Source organism: Cottoperca gobio, chromosome 9, assembly GCF_900634415.1.
Source record: "Cottoperca gobio chromosome 9, fCotGob3.1, whole genome shotgun sequence".
Lineage (NCBI taxonomy): Eukaryota > Metazoa > Chordata > Actinopteri > Perciformes > Bovichtidae > Cottoperca > Cottoperca gobio.
The window spans coordinates 7,182,107-7,203,844 of NC_041363.1; the positions used below are offsets into that span (position 1 = coordinate 7,182,107).

Genomic DNA, 21,738 nt, shown 5'->3' on the forward strand with positions numbered 1-21,738 from the left:
TTCATCTTAGTGAAGGGATATTTACTAATTAATGGAAAGAAATTGAGATACTGAGTCAATCCTTTAATGTTCTCCCCTCTGAATATTGTTGATATTTAGTTTGGCTCAAATTAGATTAAAATTAGAATGGAGCCTAAAAGTAGGAGCCTTATGCCTTAACTCTACAATATAGGTTACTTAACATACGCTGTGCAATGTTGATGCCAGTAATCTACATTATATTAGTAATGCAAGTCAGAAGAAAATGTTACACGCAGGATTGATATTAATAATAAAATAGAAGGGTACATAGTCCATGTAGCCTACTTTACACTATGTTTACATACAGATATTCATGCAGAGGGTCTGAAAAGCGCAAGACAAAAGGTGACCGTATTGGAAAGCTGAAAAACAAATGACTCAGTAATAGAATATATGGGATTAATGTTATATAGTTTATCTGATGAACCCGAGGATTCACTCCCACACAAGTTCCTGTTCAAATGAATGCATTAAGTATTATAATTAATGCACTTTTTTCACCAAACTTAGACGATCATGGCTTACACCTGCCTGTATACATTTATTTACTTTTCACTTAATAATAATAATAATAATAATAATAATAATAATAATAATAATAATAATAATAATAATAATAATAATAATACATTGTATTTATAAAGCGCCTTTCAAAGCTAAAAGCAATCTCAAAGCGCAATCTCTCCGTGTACTGTTCCGCAGATTGCCACCAGGTGGTGCTCTAATCACTTCAATTTGCTTTTGACTAATTATATATTGCCTATGCGAGTCAAGCCTAAAAGGTCACGCTCAGTCTGTTTGTTTGTTTGTTTGTTTGTGTGTGGATGTGTGCGCGCGCGTGTTATAATGCAAGTGGGTGCCAGGAGTCGAGTGCGCACGTGCGTAATTTGTGCGCGTTTCTGCTAGGCTGTCTCGTGCGCTCGTCTGTGTTAAAGAAAAAGGAAAGGAAAATGAAGGAGGGACTTTGACTGTAAACAACTTTAATTAAACTGTAAACAGATACGGAAAAGAATTACCCTCAAAAGTGTCACGTCAGTAGTTTCATTTGAACTTTTATAGACAACACGAGAGCCAACATTGAACGCCACAGGGCCATTTTCTTCAACAAGCCCTTAACTCGAGGTAAATGTGTACTTTGGTGGATTTAATATTGAATTAAGGTCTATAAACAGACGACCGTGGAGACAGCAGAGGGGGAACTATCAGCACAATAGTCATTCCCTAAAAAGAGATAACCAAATTAGTCCCTCTTTCGCACTTCAATGACCCCTGATGGACCGACTAGGGAGCAATAAAAAAGCCCAGGGGCATCACCCTGTAATAGGCCATTTTCACCGCCCCTGTGGAGCTGCCAGATCATCAAAGTTTCTCTGGCAGCACTCTGCACTCGCCTGAAGCTCCGGCTGGAGGAGAGAAATCACTGCCTGCCCCCAGAGCCAAGAAGACACCAAGAGAGGCTGGATTTAAAACCCGCCCTCCTGAGGGATCTCGTTTCCCCCAAAAACCTCCCATTTTCTCGCTCACTCACTCTTCTGTATCTCTCTCTCTTTCCCTCTGTCCCTCTCTCTCTTCCTTTACCTTTATCCCTCGCCTTTCGCCGTTTCCCCCACCACAATAATGGATCTCACCGCGAGATGTTTGTGTCTCCTCTCCTGTCTCGGCGTGATATTGGCGATCGATTTGGAAGCGATTGATCCACGCTACTATGTGGAGTCCACTGCCACATCAGAGGTGATCGACTATAAGGATCCCTGTAAAGCTGGTGAGATTTTTTTTTCCCCCTTTTCTTTTTGGTAGAAGCTATGCTGTGTGATTCACCTTTTTATGTGAAGGTAGAAACATGCCACGAATGTGTTTTGTGTAGCTTGCAGAGATCGGACAGAGAAACGCTTGTTGAGAGATGACAGCAGTGGATGTAGTTTTTTAAAAGGCTTGAGAGAACATTGTGTGCGTTTGTTTTGTACTGAGTGGCATAGTTTCTGCAGTTTGAAACATTTGGAGCTCACACCGAGTCGCCTTGGATAACCCAGCTCGGAGAGCGGATGCAAGGATTGTAAGAATGTAAATAAAAAAGGATGAGTGTCTGAATACATATCTCGAGACTTGAAAAGTTTTGGCTTAAGTGCTTGCTGAAAAGTTACAGCCTGCTGTTTGCCGCAAATGCACTTTTATTTTTTTTAACGTGATCATCTAGTTCCTGCGGGCGAGCTGCTTGTTTTGTACTTACAAAACCTGAGCTGTTGGGCAAACGAAGGATTTCTGCACTTTTATTTTAAGACTTCTTCTGCTGCCTTTTTCTGGTTGTTGTTTTACACTGCACAAATTGTGTTTGTTTTTTCCACCGGCTGCTCACACGGCTACTAAAACAAAGTGGAGGAGGGGAGAGAGAGAGAGAGAGTACAGTGGAGCTTAGCAATTATGCACATAATTCAGTTGGCTGCTGTCTTGTGGCTCAAGGTACAAATATGTTTCCTTTCTGCTGTGGGGGAGACCTGCATTTTTTTTGCGACCATTATTTGGCAAAGAGCATATCTGACTTGTCATTGTAATCTTTTTGTGTGTGTACTGTGAACTCACTGTCTTGCCAAATCCCTTTGGGGGAGTTTGAACAGATTGTGTTTTCCATCTGGTGAAAGTATTCAGGTTACAGATACAGAGAGTTGGCTCAAAATGACCTCTAAAGTCCTAGAAGTGCTTACCAATTTGGCATTTGACCATTTCTGATGTGGCAGTCTATTATAAAACGCAATTCAATCCTTTGAACTCTCAGCTATACCCATCTATTTGATTGTGTCATCTTTCCCCTGAGAAGAAGAGTATGTGTCGAGGGAGATGTCAAGATTGTGCTTCGGGAGTTTTGAGGCTTTACATAATCATGACAAAGGTCAGGCTGCAGATGAACCACGCACAAGTCAGTGAAGATGTTACTTCCTGTTTTTGCTTCTCTGTTTAAGTGGTCATACCAGATTGCATCACTAGTATGGATTAATGGACATTGACGCAATGTTCAGATGACTCTTTCGGACTGCAGGGTAAACTAACCACGGGTCAACGACACTGTTTATCGTAAATGTCTCAACGGGAACATTCCCACTTGATTCCCCCAGTCAGTATTGTTGTTTGTCTTGTTCGTGAGGATGTTATCATTATTAGTTGTCCTGTTTTTAGTGTCATTTGGATGGAGTGCAGTTTTGTTTATGGTTTCCTCTGAGCATGTCTGCAAACAGGTGGTTGGGACGACGGTCACAAGTAAAAACTCCCACTCTCTTAACCCTCTCCAGCTCCTCCAACACCCACCTGCTTTGCTCCTTCCATCTACTAAGCAGCAAAAATGCAAAAATGTCCAAGATGTCTCCGCTCTCGTCTTCACTCCTGACTCAGTTTATACACCGGAGACACCAGTTTTCACTACAGTCAACTCCATACTAGTAGATCATGATTCTTGGATTATTGATTTTCTCTCTTTTTACTAAATCTTTCAAGCACATATGCACTATTTGAGTCTATTTGATCGCTTTCTGTGGCCTCAGGGTCAGCATTTTGCTGTCATTCTGCTTCCTCCCAGGAAAACGCTTACAGCCGTGTGAAGTTTCGGATGCAGTAATGCTCAGTGAGGAGTGCATTTCTTTCTTGTCCTCTGTATGGCTGTCCTTTTGATATCAGGATTTCAGGTGTTGGTGAAAAACAAGATGACACATTGTTGGGATACTCAGATACTCTGTGATGGCTGGTCAGTTGACTAATTGACCATTTAATTGAATGATTATTTAAGATGCATTGAGTGAGTTCTTAATTTCTTGCCACGTGTCCCGCCAAACTTCCCCAGTTCAGAAATTCCCTCATACATCCTCATCCTCATTTACAAAAGGCATTAAATAACTCCTCACTATACCAGACATGACAGAAATGTGCATTGATTGAAGCGAGCAGTGCAGTAACACTGAAGTAATGCCATCTATTTAGGAAGTTAACCAGTGGAAAATTCCTTAGTTTGCAGAACTCCAAACTTGGCAGCATCCCAGGAAGTCATTTAAGACTAACAACCCTCTGAGATTAGATTCACTTATCTTCAAAATGAAAAATTGATGAGAAGCAGTCACGCTCATTGTCTGCTCTGCTTAAATGATAATCATGAAAGCAGTGACTGGTTTGACGTATATATGCATTGATTTATGAAGCAAACATCTCATTCTACTAAAGACTCCTGTGCCAGCATTGTGTGTGTGTGTATATGTGCCGTCTGATGATCAAGCTCGTGCTTCTGCATTTGAGCTCCTGTGCCGCTGCGGCCTCAGCTGCAGAAAGGGCAAATCTGAACGCCCCCGTCTTCTCTGCTCCGCTCTTATACAAGTGGTTTTCTGGTCTATCTGGGCACCCAGCTCTCTCCTATGACTGGCTCAAACACTTCACCCAGACTGTAGGTCATTCACCTCGTGCCAAGAGAAAGCACATCTGGAAGTTGGAGCGCAAGCCAGCCGCACTGTGTCACACCAGCCCAGGTGAGGCGAGTGCCGACCATTCACGAGGCGGCTTGGTAGGTTATCCACAGGCTGCTTGCTGCCCCTGAAGAATTTGTGTTATTCCTCTCGCCACTCCGTCATCGGACCTTGACTGTGAATTGCCTCCTTTCACGAAATTGTAAAGTTTGGTTTTTATTTGTTTCTTACGGTTTTGTTCATCTGAGTGTCTGAATATGGCAGCTCGAAACAGATGACACTCGTTACCCAGCGCCCTCCCTCAGTCCTGCTCTGGCAGTGAGATGGGGCTTTCTGTTGAACTTCATGATTGGGCCTTTAAGCAACACTTAAGCATATGCTTTTCTTTTATCATGGAATGCAGGCTGTATAGCCGAGCCCACACTGGGTGTTTTTCTTACATTACAGGACCCCTGCCACTTCTCTCTCTGCAGGGTTCAGGTGATTAGGGAGCCGATCTATTGGCACGATCTCGCTGCATTAGTTGGAACAATATGTTTGTCGTCGGAGCTAAGTAATAACTAATCTTGTATTATATTAATACCAAGTCTGGGTTCAGAGCCTAAGTAACACCTCCACCTGTGGTGAATACAGATAGCTTTTATTTATGGAAAGTGTTGCTGAAGAATCTTCCAGATTTAGTTAATCCCATTTAAACTTTGCTTTGGGCATCTGTTCTGAGAAAACTTGCTCTTTCCTCACACCAGACTGCAAGAGTTTGTGTATGTCTGCTGTATGAACCACAAATATGAAGTCTGGATGGTCAAAGTTTTGTCAAATGGGAAAATTCCTGCCGTGTGGCGATGAATTATTCATCTATATGGATCTCAAATGCTGTGTATCGTTGACATTAGAAAAGACAAATGGCTGACGAGCTGATAAGTCATTAGAGGGGGTATATCAGTAATCAGTGGCAGGGATGAGCTGGGAAATCCAATCTGCTAATAGGCTTGATGGAGTGTGAAATGTTAAAGTGGAGGCAGTCTCTTGCTGTGTGCCCTTTGCAGCTGAAGTCACTCTCATTTTGTTAATAAGATTGAAGCTACAGTGCGGTGACAGGAACGCAGTCTTGATCTCAGTTGTGGCTTTGATGACACTTGAGGCTTTTATTGGAAAATAATTACTCTGATCTCAGGCTGTAGCTTTAGACTTCTCCAGAATATCTCTTCTAATCATACCTTACTGTGGTTCCTTTTTATAATCAGAGTGCAGATAAGTGGACTTTTTTTTCCTTCCCTGCCTTCGGTTTAAATTGCAGTGTTAGGAAATGTCAAGGTAAGCATTTGCTAAAGGGAGGAAAAAAAGCAGCTGGTGTCGTTTTTAAAAGAGAGAGGTAAACTATTTACATGACAACAGGCTTGCACAATACAATTCATCATTCTTTAGTTAGGATTAGGCTTATTTCCCCCTAACTTTCCTCCTACTTTTGTCTCCATATTCATGTTACACAAGCTTTACTACTTTCTTTCTGTTTTGTTTTGTGTTGCAATGTTGGAGGGACAATTGCTACACTGGGCAGCATTTGGCAGAAAGGGTTGATACGGAATAAAACTTGAGAAGTGACTGAAAGTACTTACACTGTCATCAAATGGTAATCACCTTAACGCAATACACCATTTGTCGCTATTTGAATTCAAATGCGGCGTTTGTTACCAAACACAGGCTGTGAAAGGCAGTGCCAGAGTATTGTGATGCATTCCAGGCTTCCATATTGACCAGGCTTTCTCATCCCGCATCAGTAGGACCGTCTAAACATCTCTATGAACACGGTGAGGAGTAAAGCGCGGCCTCACAGTGGAGTTGGCCTTCTAAATATAGGCTGGTGTTGGTGTCTGTATAGGCTTAGTATTGATGTTTGTGCAGAGTTCAGTGGCAGATGTCGTGGTCTGGTATTCACAGAAGGAGATTTATGAGAATAGTCCTGCAGTATTTGACACCGCAGAGGTCGAGGCGAGGGAATTACACGAATCAATGGGATTAATTTCATTGAGATCTCATGTATAATCTGACTGGATGTGCAGATTGATGGGGGCAGTCTGAGATGGGAAGGATTAGGATGGTTTAGATTAACTAAAAAAAATTCAATGGATTTAGACTTTATCACACATAGAATATGTTCATTCCGACATTTCATCAAAGGTCATATATTTAGTTTGGTCTCATTAGTTTGTGGAATATACACGCATATATTTGCAATTTAAATACCCACTTTTTGTTGTTTTCTCCGACAGCAGCTAAAAACCCTACGACTATTACCTAACTATTCTGCATAGATATTCATATTACAGCTGCAGCTGTTGTCATTTAGGTAATGAATAATGTTTGGGAAGAGCACTGTACTCTACAATGATCACTTGCCATCTGCCACATTCACTGGGTTTTAATCTACAGTACAACACACGAGTCTCTCCGTGTTTGTTCTTCATATCATTAAAGCGCTCTGTCTCCTAGATGAGTTATCACCTTTCTCCACAGCCTTGCCCTCAATCCCAGCCCAGAGTTGTGTACAAAGGATACCCCAAAAGCGTGCGTCTGTGGATAATTAAAGCCAGAAGACAAGGGGATTAATTCACAATCCCTGAGAGTCTTTCCATAAACCTGCAACAGCGTCTCCAGGACGACTGCTGTGCCCGGGGGAAATGAGTCTTAATGCCGCCGGGCCGTGCATTTGCTCACTTCAATCTTCACTGTTGTCTGAGAACAATGACACTGCGGATTAACCGGCCTCTCTCCGGCACGGTGGTGGATGATTGGGCAGAGAGTGCAGCCCTCTGTGAACCTCATGGGGGTGGGAGAAATCCTACTCGTAACACTGCTAATATGGTGCAATATGTCACTGTAGGAGAAAATAAACATCCACAGTCAATATGGAGTAAAAAAAAAAAAAGAGTTTCATAGAATTGTTTTGAATACTTTTTCTCAGTGCTTTATAGGACAGCAACTTTGAATTAAGTACAGCCTGTTCTTTGCAGCGCTCAGCCAGTTCAGGGAATCAAATCAAATAAAAGAAGATAAAAGAGAAAAATGTCCTTCCGTAGTCAGCACATCCATCCTATACTGCGCAACATCTGGTTGCTTCCTCTTATCTCTTGGTGTTTTTGGCAATGGTTGTCAGTACGAGTGCTGATTGAGTCGTCTGTTTTGTATCTCAGGGATTTGGCTGCAGTGAATTTGAGTTTGTTTTTTTTGCGAGCACAATTTAGAGGAACCCTTTGACCTCTGGAATTTAAAGCCGTCCTCTGTGCATGTCCTGACTTGCCGGCCGTGATCTACACCTTTTTTTCTTATTGCAGTCATTAGCCTCTAATCCCAAACGCAGTCATTCTGCTGGGCATCCTCCACGTCCTGCAGGCTGAAAAACTGTCTTGTATCTACCAAATCCTGCTCCAGATTGTTTCAATAATACTCTTTTGTGTTTTGTGTCTTTTTTATTTTCTTCTATTGTGCAAATCATCCCTGTCTCTCTTGTCTCAGACCTCTGTCAAACATTTATAGGAGAGCAGGAGATAAAAGATCTTTCCTCTGGATATTTGTGTTGTGTGCTAAAAGAAAAAAAGCCACGAGCTGCCTCCCAAGCTAAATAAAATAAAATGCATCTGCACATGATGACTTTTCTTTCACAATAAGGGTGATTTTTTTATCGATGCGACATATTAAAGATTTACAGATTCGAACTTTTGACAAACAACTATTGTAAATCACTCCCATTGACTTTATAGTGGTTTTCCCGGCTTCTTACTCCTCTGGGTTGGTCTCCCCTCCACCACACTAACCTCCAAACACACATGCAGAAGGCTGTCATTTTCTTTCTGCTCCACAGCTGCCTTCCCTATTCAGAGCTGCGGGTTTGACAGAGAGGATATGTCTTCTTCCTCTCTTCCCTTCCCCTCTCGTTGTCATCTCCCAGATTACAGTGCCACCCTTTTGCCCCTCTCTCCCCCTCTGCTTCTCCCGAAAACCCCCATCACCCCCATCACCCCCTACCCCCCACTCCTGCATACAAGCCAGGCCATAAATTCTAGAAACGTGCTGGTGTTAAAAGCCTGTAAAAGTGAGCGTCCTGTCTCTGCAGAGAGGACTCCTAGTTTATAGAAATGGGGCATTTAGTAAGGAATCCAATAAAGCACATTTCTCATAAAGTGGGACTGTGTGGTTATGTTTCCTTCTCCTTGGCCTCATTAAAGAGCTATTTCTTGTTCAAGGTGCCCCATATTACTGTATCATATCTGAGAACTCATTAAATATCCAAGGACGCCAAAGCACACGGTGTGAATTTAGCCGTTTGGTAAAAATCTGACCTTGGCTCAATTAATCATGTTGTCAGGGTTCTGAGTTCATGCTCTCTCTTCATTGCATGAACCTTCACGAGCCATGTGCAATATGCTGCTTGCTTTCATTTCTATCCTATAATTTGGAGACCAGACAAGGCGGCCTTCTTGTTATCCAAACAGACACACTGCTGTTTCACAACTCTATTTCTATTTCCCTGCAAGGAAAGGGTAAACAGAACAGAGTCAAGAAGAGGAATGATGGATATGTTTTTATATTTATGTGTTCCACGCTCTAGGCCTGGCCTTCCACGAGTGCTTTGACTGGGCCTCCACGCAGCCTACTCTGTCTGAGCAGCAGGAAAAGCTTGAGGCAACTTGCCGGCTCAGACTGATGCTCCATATTTTACTTTTGCCTTACAATCATCTGACATGTGCCATCTCTGTTTGTCTGTTTCAGTTGCCTTCCTGGGAGACATCGCTCTCGATGAGGAGGACATGCGAATGTTTAAAGTGGACAGAATAATAGATTTGGCTCAGAGAACCGTCCAGCTTGTGAATCACACAGGTAACAACAACAGAAAACGCTGCTTCAAAGATCACAACCTGAGGTGAAAATTCCTTGTTAGAGCACGGAGGCAAAGTGTTTTGGATTGGCACTAGATAAAATAAAATTGCAACAAAACACCTGAAATAAACATGGTTCCCACATTTTGTTTCTCAGAGAGTATAATGTCCTTGTATAGAAATTTTTTCTCTAACACTTCAACTGTCAAACACTCGGATCCTCTCCGACCGAGAGTCGGCAGCAGCACCTGTCACATAGCAGTTTTGTGTTTTTCATAAGCTCTCTTTAAATGTTTATGCCTACAATTGTCTCCTGTTATCACTACACATTGCTACACCTGTAGCACCGTGTTTCGACAGTAATTGCAAGGCTTTTTCAGGTTAAATGTTGCTCTTAAAACACAAAGCAGTATTTAAGCAACAGCGTGAGTCAACAGGGACCAAATCTTCACAATCGTATAAACTATAGGTGAGCGTGATCCGACAGGTATGTGCATGCTGCTGTTTGTGCCTGAACCGTGTTAGTTTGCTGTTATTCACTCAAGTTAATGAGCATGCTGAGGAAAATAAATCTTTTCTTAGGATTAAAGATACATTTCAACTGCTCTCAAAACACCCACAGAGTAAGATTGATTGCTAGAGTAAATAGTGACCCCTGAGGTTAAGAGGAGACTCAGGACTGAGACTGACTGTATGTACACTCATCTCTGAGTAACCCTTCGTCCACTTAGTCACGGCACATCTAATTGTTGCATAGTGGAGAGGATAGTCTAGTGTTGAAAGTGAAAAACACTATCGGTGTAGTTGCACAACATTTATTCACAGTAGTACTTTGGTCCCATGTTCCTTCCCCAGACTGTCACTAAAGCATATTGACCAGTGTGGATCCTAAATTGTAGTCAATACAACCTTTACACATTATTGTTGCAATTTCAGGCGATTTAATATGAATGAACATGTTAAAGGAAGACATCAGCTTTATTTTTCTTGCATGTCTGAAGGTTAACAAAGTTTCCAAAAACAGAGAAAATTCTTGATGAATTGAAGTGAATGGGGGGGGGCCGCATTTAACAACATGAAAACCTCCGTTTACAAACGCTCACACAACTCGTGCAGTATAATCCATGTCTCTAAAACCTTCCTATTTAAAACAATTCCACAGAAACAGTCTCACGTTTGTGCAGGCGTGCTACTCGTCCGTGCGTGTACTCCATTGAGGAGTACAAAAGTATTTTAAATAGAAAATATATATTCTAGTTTTGCTGTTGATAAACTTCGTTCCCCGTGGAGGCATGCGTCAAGGTAACACAGGGTGAGTAATCAACATACAAACATTAATTTCAAAGGTGAAGTATATAAATATCCTATAGGACGGTCAACATCATAACAAATCCGTGCACAACTTCTTAAATAAGACAATCCTTTTTTTTGTATTCTCATTATATGCAAAGAGTTCAAAAGTGTTAATTATTTAACAAGCTCTCATTTCAAGACGAATCATAATCTTCGTTTGTTCCATACGATGTCAATAAATTCAATTTGTGGGTTCAAAAGATTTCTCAAAGTTATCTCATGTCTGTCACCTCCCTGCACTATGAGCTTGCCTCTCATTAACCTTCTTCAGTTCTGCAGGTGTGGGTGTGTCTCTTCGTCTCATCCCAACTCTAATCCTTATTTATTTTATCCCCTTATTGTCTCCCGTTCACAAATTAAAGAGCAGATATATTTAAATAAATAACATGATCAGAATAACAAATAATACAAGCTTTAATCTTAAAACCTTCCCTGTCCAACGATGAATGAAGGTGGTAGATGTAATCATATTATTGTAATTAACACATCTTCCACAAGTTTCGTCTCCCCAGCACTCTTTTTTTTTTTTTTTTTTTTAATCAGTTAACCGAGCAGAATTGGCTGTTATCAGACTTTTCCTCAACACATGCACAAGTGTACGTGCTAATTGATCTCGCCAGGCTGCTAAGATTTACTCTTGCAGACTGAAATTTGACAGAACACATTGTTCCAGCAAATAAAGAAATATAGAAAGCTGTGCAAACTGTGGCTCGCATGTTAATCAAATGTAGTTAGAAAAGATGAGGGCTTGTAGTCGCACAGCTTGCACAAGTATTGTTATGGAAAAACAATCCATGTGCAGGATCTATTCAAACCAGATGTACTGGTCTTTGTTTCTACAGCGAAAAAAACCAACTTTACTGTGAGGCCGACATGTTTCAGCCTCGGTCAGGATCATCCAGGAGATGTCTTACAATGAAGTTGCTCTTAATGCTACAAGTGTTGCTTAAGATGTGTCCTCCTCAGGCTGTTTCCCTTTTCCATGCACCCTTGAAGTAAGGGATGTTGTGCCAGAAATCTCTACTCTACTGTTTCTGCAGCGATCACATATAACTCGTCTTTGGATAGAGGTCAACTTATTAATTAATTAATGGTTTTAATAAACTTTGAATTAAAGATTTATTAACTTCCAAACTAGGGACAGGCATCAATGTGCCATGGGGGGTTCTGCAAGTGTTCATTAAAGTGACACATTGACAGATTTAACCCAAATATGAGAAACTGAATGCTGTTTGAGGGTTTATATAGAAAGCCCTCTGAAGCACATCAATGTTATCTATCTATAAACATTTAGGTTGAAGAAAAATAGAAGGAACAATATAAAGATACAACTGCACATTACCGTTTTATAGCAATGTTAGTCACATGGCTTGAAAGCATGACTTCTCCCCAACACACACGCTAAATTCCTGTTAAGTTCAGGCGTTCTCAGCGTTGGCCATCAGACTTCTGAAGTTTTTCCTCCTGCACACATTGACTAACCCTCCTTATAAGGAAAGAAGTCCCTTTTTTTTTTAAACATGCATATATTTTTGTACAATGATGTAATGGAACAAGCATAATCAAAAGTCAACATGTATTTCCTCTAACGGTCACAAATTCTCAAAACTAAGCAAATATTATTCCTGTATGTGGTTTAAATGACTAGAGAAAAACACATTGATGCTGTTTGTTTGTTTTTTCATATAAGTGCGTCTGGAATTAACATCGAAATGTTTGTTTGACATTACTAGCTTGATTTAAAAAAAATAATAATTTATTGACCAAATACCAACAACATAAATTCCTAAAAACAAATAATTTCACTGGATCTTTTGCCACAAAGCTGAATAATTAAGTAAATCAATTGATAAACAGCAACACAATATGTTCGTGCCATTATTTTTAATATTTTAGATGCACAGTCTTTACTATAACTATAACTAAAACTGTTTATAAGGAGGTTATGCGTCTTCTGCAGCATAATAAAGTACAGGAGGGAGATTGTTTCTATATGTGGTTCACATACGGTGTTTCTTATTATAATCACCAGGTTTAGGTGGGGGCTTAGTCGCCATGGTTACTCTGTATTTATGTGTGTTTGACTGACATTAATGTGAAATTCATTTGGAAGAAGAAAGAATTTGGCTTCAATAAAATCCATTTGTGCAAAATGGGAAGAACAATGTTACTTGAACAAATGTCATTTTCTAAATGAGAAATAATAATTAGAATTTCTAAATGGCATCAAACCTTCAATAATGTCCTTTTTAGTTTTAGGATAACAAAGTATCTTCTGTCATCTGAGGAACTAGCATGGATAAAGCATATTTTCTCTTCATAAAACTGCGTAAACATTTGCTCCACAGACCAAGAAATGTCATTGATGTTACTGTTTTTGTTGACCTTTTATTTGAAATTGTCAGGATCAACCAATCAGAGTTCCCAAAATAGGCATGGTTCACGTCGCAGGAAAAGGGCTGCCACCTCCAGACCTGAGCGTGTTTGGCCTGAAGGAGTTATTCCCTACGTCATCAGTGGAAACTTCAGTGGTAAGTAACTTATCGTCTTTAACATGATGTAATGTTGTTGCAGAAAATAAAGTATTTAGCTGTTTACATTATACATTATTTAACTCTGTCTTAAACATGTTTTCGGCTGTCCCTGTTTCCATTCATCTTCCCTTTTCTATAAATGTGTGAGTGTGCTTATGTCAGCTCCACTGATCCGACTCTGTCATCCTATTCAGGCAGCCAGCGGGCTATATTCCGCCAAGCCATGCGGCACTGGGAGAAGCACACCTGTGTGACCTTTATTGAGAGGACGCAGGAGGAGAGCTATATTGTCTTCACCTACCGACCATGTGGGTGAGTCAGTGGGGTTTTTAGCTCCGACATGAAAGAACTGCACAATGGTCAGCCTTTGTTGAGCCTTCGTTATCTTCAGCTAATTATTTAGCGCCTAAGTACTTTTCCTCGCTTCCTGCTCAGCAGACTTTCGCCATTGTTCATCCTCTCTGCTTGTTATTTCAACCCCCTACCGGCCCTGAGAGAGACGGTCATTCAGTGGCCTGGAATGTTTCCTGTGCACTGCATCAGTCACTGAGCACTCGTGTCAAACATGGTGTGCAGAATTGCATCCAAGGGAGAGACTTCCTCCATAACGCTGTTTACTGCACTCCACTAAAGTTAGTCTCCGTGTCCACTCAGCACTTCTTCTTAAACTGACGCTCAGAGAAAGTGCCGGTTGTGGCTCTTGTTGTTGCTACGTGGCTATTGACAACCTGTTTGGGCGTGCAGTTCTCTTTTTATTGATGAAATATTTTTAAATTAAAGCACTTGCTTCTTTTGGGAACACAAACCAGTGCAACCTATTCATTTGAGATTTTAAGGGGAAAAAGAGGCCAGAGATGTTCGGAGAAGTATTAGAGACGTTCCCAGAACCCTAAGATGTTCCCATGTTTTAACCTCACGCAGGTTCAGACCACAAGCTACAGTCATTATGTCATTAACCACAATGTACCTCTCCCACTGATATGTATCATTTAACACAAACCGCTTAACAGAAAGCGGATGCAGCTCATGAAACCAAAGCTTTTTCTAGCCAACTGTTGATAGCCATTTTTAGCCTGGTAACCGGCCTCTGGAGCAACAGGGATGACATTATTCACGCAGGCGGCAGCGGTTAGCAATGGGAACGCTTGACTCTGCTGCATATTCAGCAGGCCCCCATCTGTCCTGTGCAAAGTTCAAGGCGTATCTCAGGAGAGCCTGGCCTGGCTTGCAGTAATTAGAGGCTGTCTGGCCCACAGGGCCATGATGTGTGTGCCCGTCCTCCCAGACTCCCACACTGAACCTTTCATGTCACGCTGAGATGGAGCGCTGCAGTCGGCCAGCTTCCACCGTCGCTCTCAGCATTTGCATTGGCAGACGGATGAATGAATGTCACTGCTGTATGTGTGGATGACGGGTCTCCTCGTACAGCTCTCCTGTAAAACAGACCAGAGGTTGTTGAGATAATATCGTTCTCTTTACAAGCTCCATAATATTTGTACAGTGCACGTTGAAATATAGGAGCTAGTAAACATTATAGAGCCAAGACACACATTCCTTCATCTTCTCCCTCTGTAGTTTCCACTTGCTTGTTAATCTAATCACTATATTTTGACATTGTTAACTATGTGTGTGTGTGTGTGTGTGTGTGTGTGTGTGTGTGTGTGTGTGTGTGTGTGTGTGTGTGTGTGTGTGTGTGTGTGTGTGTGTGTGTGTGTGTGTGTGTGTGTGTGTGTGTGTGTGTGTGTGTGTGTGTGTGTGTGTGTGTGTGTGTGTGTGTGTGTGTGTGTGTGGATTCATAGGTGCTGCTCCTATGTGGGTCGTCGTGGAGGGGGCCCTCAGGCCATATCCATTGGGAAAAACTGTGACAAGTTTGGCATCGTGGTGCACGAGTTGGGTCACGTGATTGGATTCTGGCACGAGCACACGCGGCCTGACCGAGACGAACATGTCAGCATTATCAGGGACAACATCCAACCAGGTAGGAGTCTCATCGATCCCTCAGCAATAATGTTGGAAAGATGCAGTAAGAACCTAAATAATTAAAGTGACACATTTGTACACACACGAAGTCTGGACTAAGATGGTGAAAGTAGAAGAAAGAACACAGTAGAGGATATGCTCATCCTCAGCCTTCGAGTGTTTATAGAACTGGTCAACAGCATATAAACAGCTGATTATGATCCAGGACAGCTTTTTAACACGTTTCACTGTTAATATAAAAATATAAAAAGTTGAAACCTTTGTCGTATCACTGGGATATATCGGCTGTGCCTTTTTATCTGTAACCTCATTGTAAGATACTTTTTTCTGAAAGAGTAAAACTGAATTCACCTTTGACCTGCATACATAAGGTTGCACGGTTTGACATATTTCAACTTTTCCCTTTTTCCCAGGACAAGAGTATAACTTTTTGAAGATGGAGCCGGGGGAGGTGGACTCTTTGGGAGAAGACTATGACTTTGACAGTATCATGCACTATGCCAGGAATACATTCTCCAGGTAGGAGCCAAGCCAAGTTCCACTCCTTATGCCTCAGACATGAAAACTAGTTGAGTCAGGCCAAGCTGTTTCCCACTCTGCGGCAACCTTTTAACCCATTTATCTTTTGTTTTCCATTTCTGCTCTTAGAGTTTGTTTTATGAGTATATAGATCTGTAATGCACCAGGTCTGAGTCTAAGGGCTGCTGCTGAGTAATGTGGCAGGATTCCTAAAGAGAAGAATGAAATGCTTAATTCTCTTCTATTATAAATCTCTAGAGAACTAGCATGTAGCCTGAGCACATGAAGTTTAGAAAAGGCTGTTCTTTGAATGTCTGTCATGGATCTTAATTGTTTCTTCACTGTTTCAAGTGCAAAGGGATAGAAAAGTATTTATTGAGAGAAGGTGGGGCTTCAGTGGATATTTATAAAGTAGCTACTACAAAGCATCTATTTCGAACTTGGGACTCTTCTTTTGTCTAGTTTCTTTTAGCTGGTCTTTTAGTTTTTTTCAACAATCGATGCTCACATTGCATGAGGCCTTAGAGAGATTGGAGGAGCACTAATGTGATTTATGTATTATTTGGACAAGATGAAATTGCTTATTGCTGTAATGGAAGTACTGAGGGTCACAAAATAACACATGCGCGTGAAAGTAAGTCTTAGCAAGAAATCTGGCGTGTCTGGTTCCATTTAGCTTCTTCCTGTTTCATCTAGCGGAGTTATTGAATTCATATTATTCATAGGTCTTTACCTGTTTTGGCATCTAAAACAGTATCGTTTACACTTTTCACTCTCAGTGTGGCTTCTGCAGCATTAGCAGCTCTGAGCAGTGTTTTTAAAATTATTAAAAAATCCAACGTCTCTGAAATTATTTTAAGGATTCTTGTAATATATTGCTTTCTTTAAAGTGAAAGCCAAGTCTTCGTGGCTATAGTGAAAGTGTTTGTCTGTCATGTGCCAGCTCCTTCCCACAGCCTGTTCAAATTAAGGCTCCTCTCCTCGATTCCTGCTGCTTTTGCAGCAGCAGCAGCAGCAGCAGGCCCAATAAAGCAGCATCGGTCCTGGGCTGAGCTAGCCCAGCAACAGTAGCCCTGCTTCATCATGACAACATTTCTTTGCGCCACTTTCAAGGCTATTTGAAGCTTCTTGTAAAAGTTGTGCTTGCTCACCATGAACCACCTCATTATTCTCCTAAAGGCTCTTTGAAGAGGCTTTGGTGATTAGTAGCATGATGTTCACCCCAGGCTACTGCAGGGAGCCAGAGATTCATTTCCTATGCCTGCTACAAATCCTTTAGCACCTTCATATCACTCAGGTGTTATAATACATTCCTAGCTACTAAATCTCATCTGCACTCCAAGCACAATTTGGGTTGACTGCTAATAATCACCTACACATGGTAAGGACTGGAGAAGTAGACATTTTATTGTCTCAATTAATTTTTCCTTTGTGTTTTCCCATATGAAGGGAAATATCTGGCAAATTGTAATGCTCCCCAGGCTCAGTGTATAGATTCACATGAGTCTAAATATGTGTATTTTAGACTTTGGACAGTTGGTAAATAACTGATAAGTAGGCATAAATGGCTAAACTGTTGAGATTAAACCAAATTGGGTATTGAATTAGTTGGTTGCTTGAAACATGTTGCCTAGAGAAAGTCCTGTTTGTAAAAGCAGAACTGTAAATATCTAACACTTACTTAACGCTCAATTTTCTTTCCTTACTCCCTGTCAGATGCTACAGGAAGCTTTTCCAGATGTTGTGCTGTCATTCAGCACTACACAGGGGTGTTGCGGCGACAGAGGAAAGATCTTACTAGCAAAAGCCCCATGACGAATACTGGTCAGTCTGGGCTCTTGCTCTAGTCATCTTAGGCTGTGGTTAATTTAAAGTCTTATTTACCAGCTGGGTGACTGCAAAGCCAAAATAGACCTCTTGGGAAAAGTTGACTCAGATTCATCTTCTGAGTCATCATTGTAAATACAAATGCATCGCTACGCTCACTGCAAAGTGGCTTCTTGACAACCTGTCGATGTACATAAAATTATTTTGCAAGCTGTGACAACCGAACTTCACATAGACTCGTGTAAATATTATGGTTACCTCCTGCTGCCATGTGCAGGATATGACTTCAGTTTTGTGTAGGAAACTGCATTTTGACCCTTGCCTCTATTGCATAGATAAACAAATCTGGGAACCTTTCGGACAGCTGCAGGTCACTTCAATTATGCAATGTTCTACCTATAGCAGGAGTAGTTTTGACAGCCTTCAGTGAGCCAAAGGGGGAGTAATGTGATCTATGGACACACGAGGTAACCAGACTATGATCATTACTACCATACTCTGATATGAGAACCAGCTGTTGGCTGTCCTTTTGTTCTAACATGGCCCTCTATGTCAGTGGTATATACATATTTTTTTAATTTCTTTCCCCCACCACCAGCGTTCCCGTGCCCTGTGTTACTCTCTGAGTGTATGGGCCTCTTTCCACGTCAACTGCCGTGCTCTTGCGGCAAACAGATTCTGGGAAGCAGAGAGGGAATCTTTGTCTAAACGGAGGTTGCGGCTGGGTGTAGGCCAATGTACAGAAATGCCTGTCCGGCCCCGTGCATCCAAACATTAGGTCAAGAGTGCACTTAAGGAGCTGAACTATTGCACAGCCTTTTGCAGAAATGTTCTGTCTACAGGAACCTTTGGTGACCTGAGCAAAGTCCACTGCAGCTGATAGATAGTTTTTTGTTTATTGAGAAGAAATAAGTATTTTTTATCATCAGCTCAGCACTTTTTTAAACAGGATATCCATGTAGTTGCTGTCACTCTTAGGTCAATATTTGGATCTAAATGTGTGGTATGTACTACAGCCTTCTGCACAATGGAGCAGCTCTGCCCTGGAGTATGTTCACGCCCTGCTCTGTTTTCACTCCAACTCTCGACTCTGTTTCTATCCTAATTTGTGGAACTGTGTTGATCAATAAGACTCTTTTAGACATGAGAGAGAAATGGCTGCCACTGCTGGGGAATGTTTCACAGAGCTGTATTAGCAGACAAGGGGCTCCTGTTAGCTTTTCACAAGTCATTCCAAGCACTTTCTCCTGAGCGCTGATTGGCTGATTTACCTGTGCCAGTGTCTTTCTTTGTTACCCCGTTATTAGCCAGTGTGTTTGCTCGGTGTTTTACAGTAAATCACCGTGGGAAGCCAGGGCCTTTGCCGCGGGTGTTGTTCGGAAGATTTCATGGCTTGTCTTGATGTTTTGCTCTCCTGGGGACAAGCAGGGCTGATCCCCGTGCTTTTTGTCTGGGGTGTGTTACCCGACCCACAACCCTGCCTGCCCCCTCCATTGCTTCCAGGATATTTTTCAGAACTGGTGCATGGAGCAGTGCCAACTTAAATAGAGACCTGCCAGTGTGCCCTTTGTCTGCTCTGACATCGACTGGAGTGGCGTTTTTTTCACCGTCAGCCAGCATACGGGCTCCTGGAAGCTCACAGACGGGCAGGCAGAGTCTAAACTGTTAGCTCAGGCTGCTCTGTTTGCACATGCCTGGCGTTGATAGGCATGTCACCATGGGAACGGACAGGGAGCCAGGCCGTTGCTGGCCAATACTTAGAAAAATGGAGATGATAAACTAGCAATGTGTCAAGTGAGACAGCACAGTGTGGAAAGAGTTTTTCTGTACTTACTGTTCTGTTCTTTGTTTTTTTTTTTGCTTTACCTGATCGTTTTTCTTTGAGTTTTAATGTTGGACTTTGTTCACATCCCTATCTTCACATCTGTTGCAATTTGTTTTTGATCGCACAGTCCCTCTGGAGAAGGGCTTAAGCTTTTAGTTTGGGTCCAGCTGTAGGGCAGACGTGTGTGTGAAGAATGAAGTCAGTGTTAACCTCCGAAACAGACCTCGTGACCCCGACCTCAAAGGAAGACTTTGATAAGTGACTGCAACTGTCCATATATTGCATTTTAGCCAGAGGCGAGTAGATCTTAAGGAATCAGAAATTAAACATCATTGATTAACTATAAAATCTTATCCACACGCTCAATATTAAACTCGTTTCGATATGTTGGTGGGAGATGGAGGAACACGCACAAATTAAGATAAGAAAGAGTTAAAATGAACTGATTAATTTTCTATTTTAAAATAAGTTCACTGGTGTAAAGTACCTTATTATAGTGGGTCAAGTGGAAAAGTGCATCAGCCACATCCTGATTTGGTTAGTTATTAAAAGAGTGTTTATTCATAGAGAAGAGGCTTTGTAAATGTGCCACATCTTAGTTATGTTAAGTTTATAACAGTATAAACAGATTAGTCAGGTCATAAATAATCTTGTGTCCACCTAAGTGTGGGTGTGCGTGCTAGAAAGCTTCATGCTGTCCAATTTAACTGATGCCACGTCTCAATACAAGCAGTCTTTATAGCATGCTGTGTTTTAACTGGAAGAAATATCGACAGATTTCATTATATTTGGGTTTTATATCAGAAATCTAAAATGTATTTAGACATTTTATGCTAGCAAAATGCGTGTTTTGAGTTGCAAGGTTTACATGTCTGTTTAAAAGCTTAAACTGAATATGAAAATAAGGTCTTCTTGTCCGTCTTGTCTGACTTTTTGGCTTAGCTAAGACTGGCAGTATCCATTTTTATCATCTTTTTTTAGAAGTCTCAATTATTTTTAGAAACCTTTAATAATAATGTTGACAGTGATTGCACTGTTTGATGGTAAGTCACTTAATCATTGAGCTAAAATGTTTTGTGGCGTGCGTGTATGTTTGAATAGTTATCAGGATTGTGTGCATGCCGTCTGGGTTTCATGCAACATTAACCTCAGTCTCTCTTGCTGAATTACAGAGGAATCTTCCTGGACACCATCCTGCCACGCTACGATGTGAACGGAGTACGACCACCCATTGGCCAGAGAACCAGACTGAGCAAAGGGGATATCACACAGGCACGCAAACTCTACAAATGCTCCCGTAAGACCAAAATGACAGATGCTGTCTGCTATGGGTTTTTCCTGTCTATTTTTGCATGTGTGTGTAACATGGAGCTGAGAGAGAGAGAGAGAGATGTCTGTCCTCCTGCACCTCTCTAGATGCAGCTCATAGCCAAGCATCTTCTATTGATGTGGTGTGGTTCCATGGCTACAGCGTCCGAAACTCCCAAGCTGGGAGGAGTGTAAACATTACCCAGGGACAGGAAGTTTGTCATCACTCTTTCCCAGATAAACGCAAAAGAACAGCTGGTCCCTAGAAGACAATGACTAAAACGAGTTTTGGGAACAACGCTCATGTCCGCACATCACAGCATGAGCAATGTAAACTGAAAGGCTATACACACAGGAGAGTTGCATAAGCCTGGCACTTCTCCCAAGCAGTCACTTTGTTTATAATTCCAGGGAGGAGAGAGAGGATTTAATGCTGTTGAAGTAAACAGGATTTATAGCATTAACAGATGTACATTGAGAACAGCCTTCTGCTGAACAGATTTCATGTTGTACAGTTAAGTGTAGACCGGGATAGCTGTGCTGTCAGCCTCGAATTAAAGCTCCATGAATAAACACAGTGTTGGTCACCAGAGCTGGACCGGCCGGTGTGGTTTTAGTGTAGAACCGGAATTGTTAACCTTAAATGGATCTATATGTGTCTGTGCAAGCGTCTCTTTCTTCATGGCAAATGTCTGTCTCGTGAGGAAGAAACTGACTGGATGATGTGACACACAGTGAGGGGGACGAGGTGGTGAGTCTCCACATGTTCTTGGAAAATCTAAAATCCTTAAAGAGCCACGGATCTCTCATTGATGCAGCATTCCTGGGAGTGTTTGTCATCCCCAGTGTGTGTGTCTTGTTAATGGTTTAGTTCTGGCAAACCTCTGCCAAGCATTATCACACACAGCCCCGTAGCTTAGGGCTCATCGTTGTATTGCTTACACACAAACCTCAAGGGAAGCCGTAGATGTGAACCGTTGGGGGGGGGGGATGTTTTCCTTACTCTTTCAAAACGCCCCCCGAGGTAAAGATAACACAGAGATACAATGAATACACACACC

At 41.7% G+C, this 21,738-nt stretch overlaps 1 protein-coding gene across 1 annotated transcript in view; it reads left to right on the forward strand.

The window, feature by feature from the left end:
- The first annotated feature begins 1,580 nt into the window (after positions 1-1,580).
- The window catches only part of bmp1a (bone morphogenetic protein 1a), a 30,086-nt gene continuing 9,928 nt past the window's right edge, over positions 1,581-21,738 (forward strand). Inside the window, exons 1-7 of the mRNA XM_029440390.1 lie at positions 1,581-1,783; positions 9,225-9,332; positions 13,090-13,215; positions 13,413-13,530; positions 15,018-15,196; positions 15,612-15,717; positions 20,542-20,666. Of these exons, the coding sequence (XP_029296250.1) occupies positions 1,639-1,783; positions 9,225-9,332; positions 13,090-13,215; positions 13,413-13,530; positions 15,018-15,196; positions 15,612-15,717; positions 20,542-20,666 (907 nt within the window). The 5' untranslated portion in view covers positions 1,581-1,638. The remainder of the gene's footprint in view (positions 1,784-9,224; positions 9,333-13,089; positions 13,216-13,412; positions 13,531-15,017; positions 15,197-15,611; positions 15,718-20,541; positions 20,667-21,738) is intronic.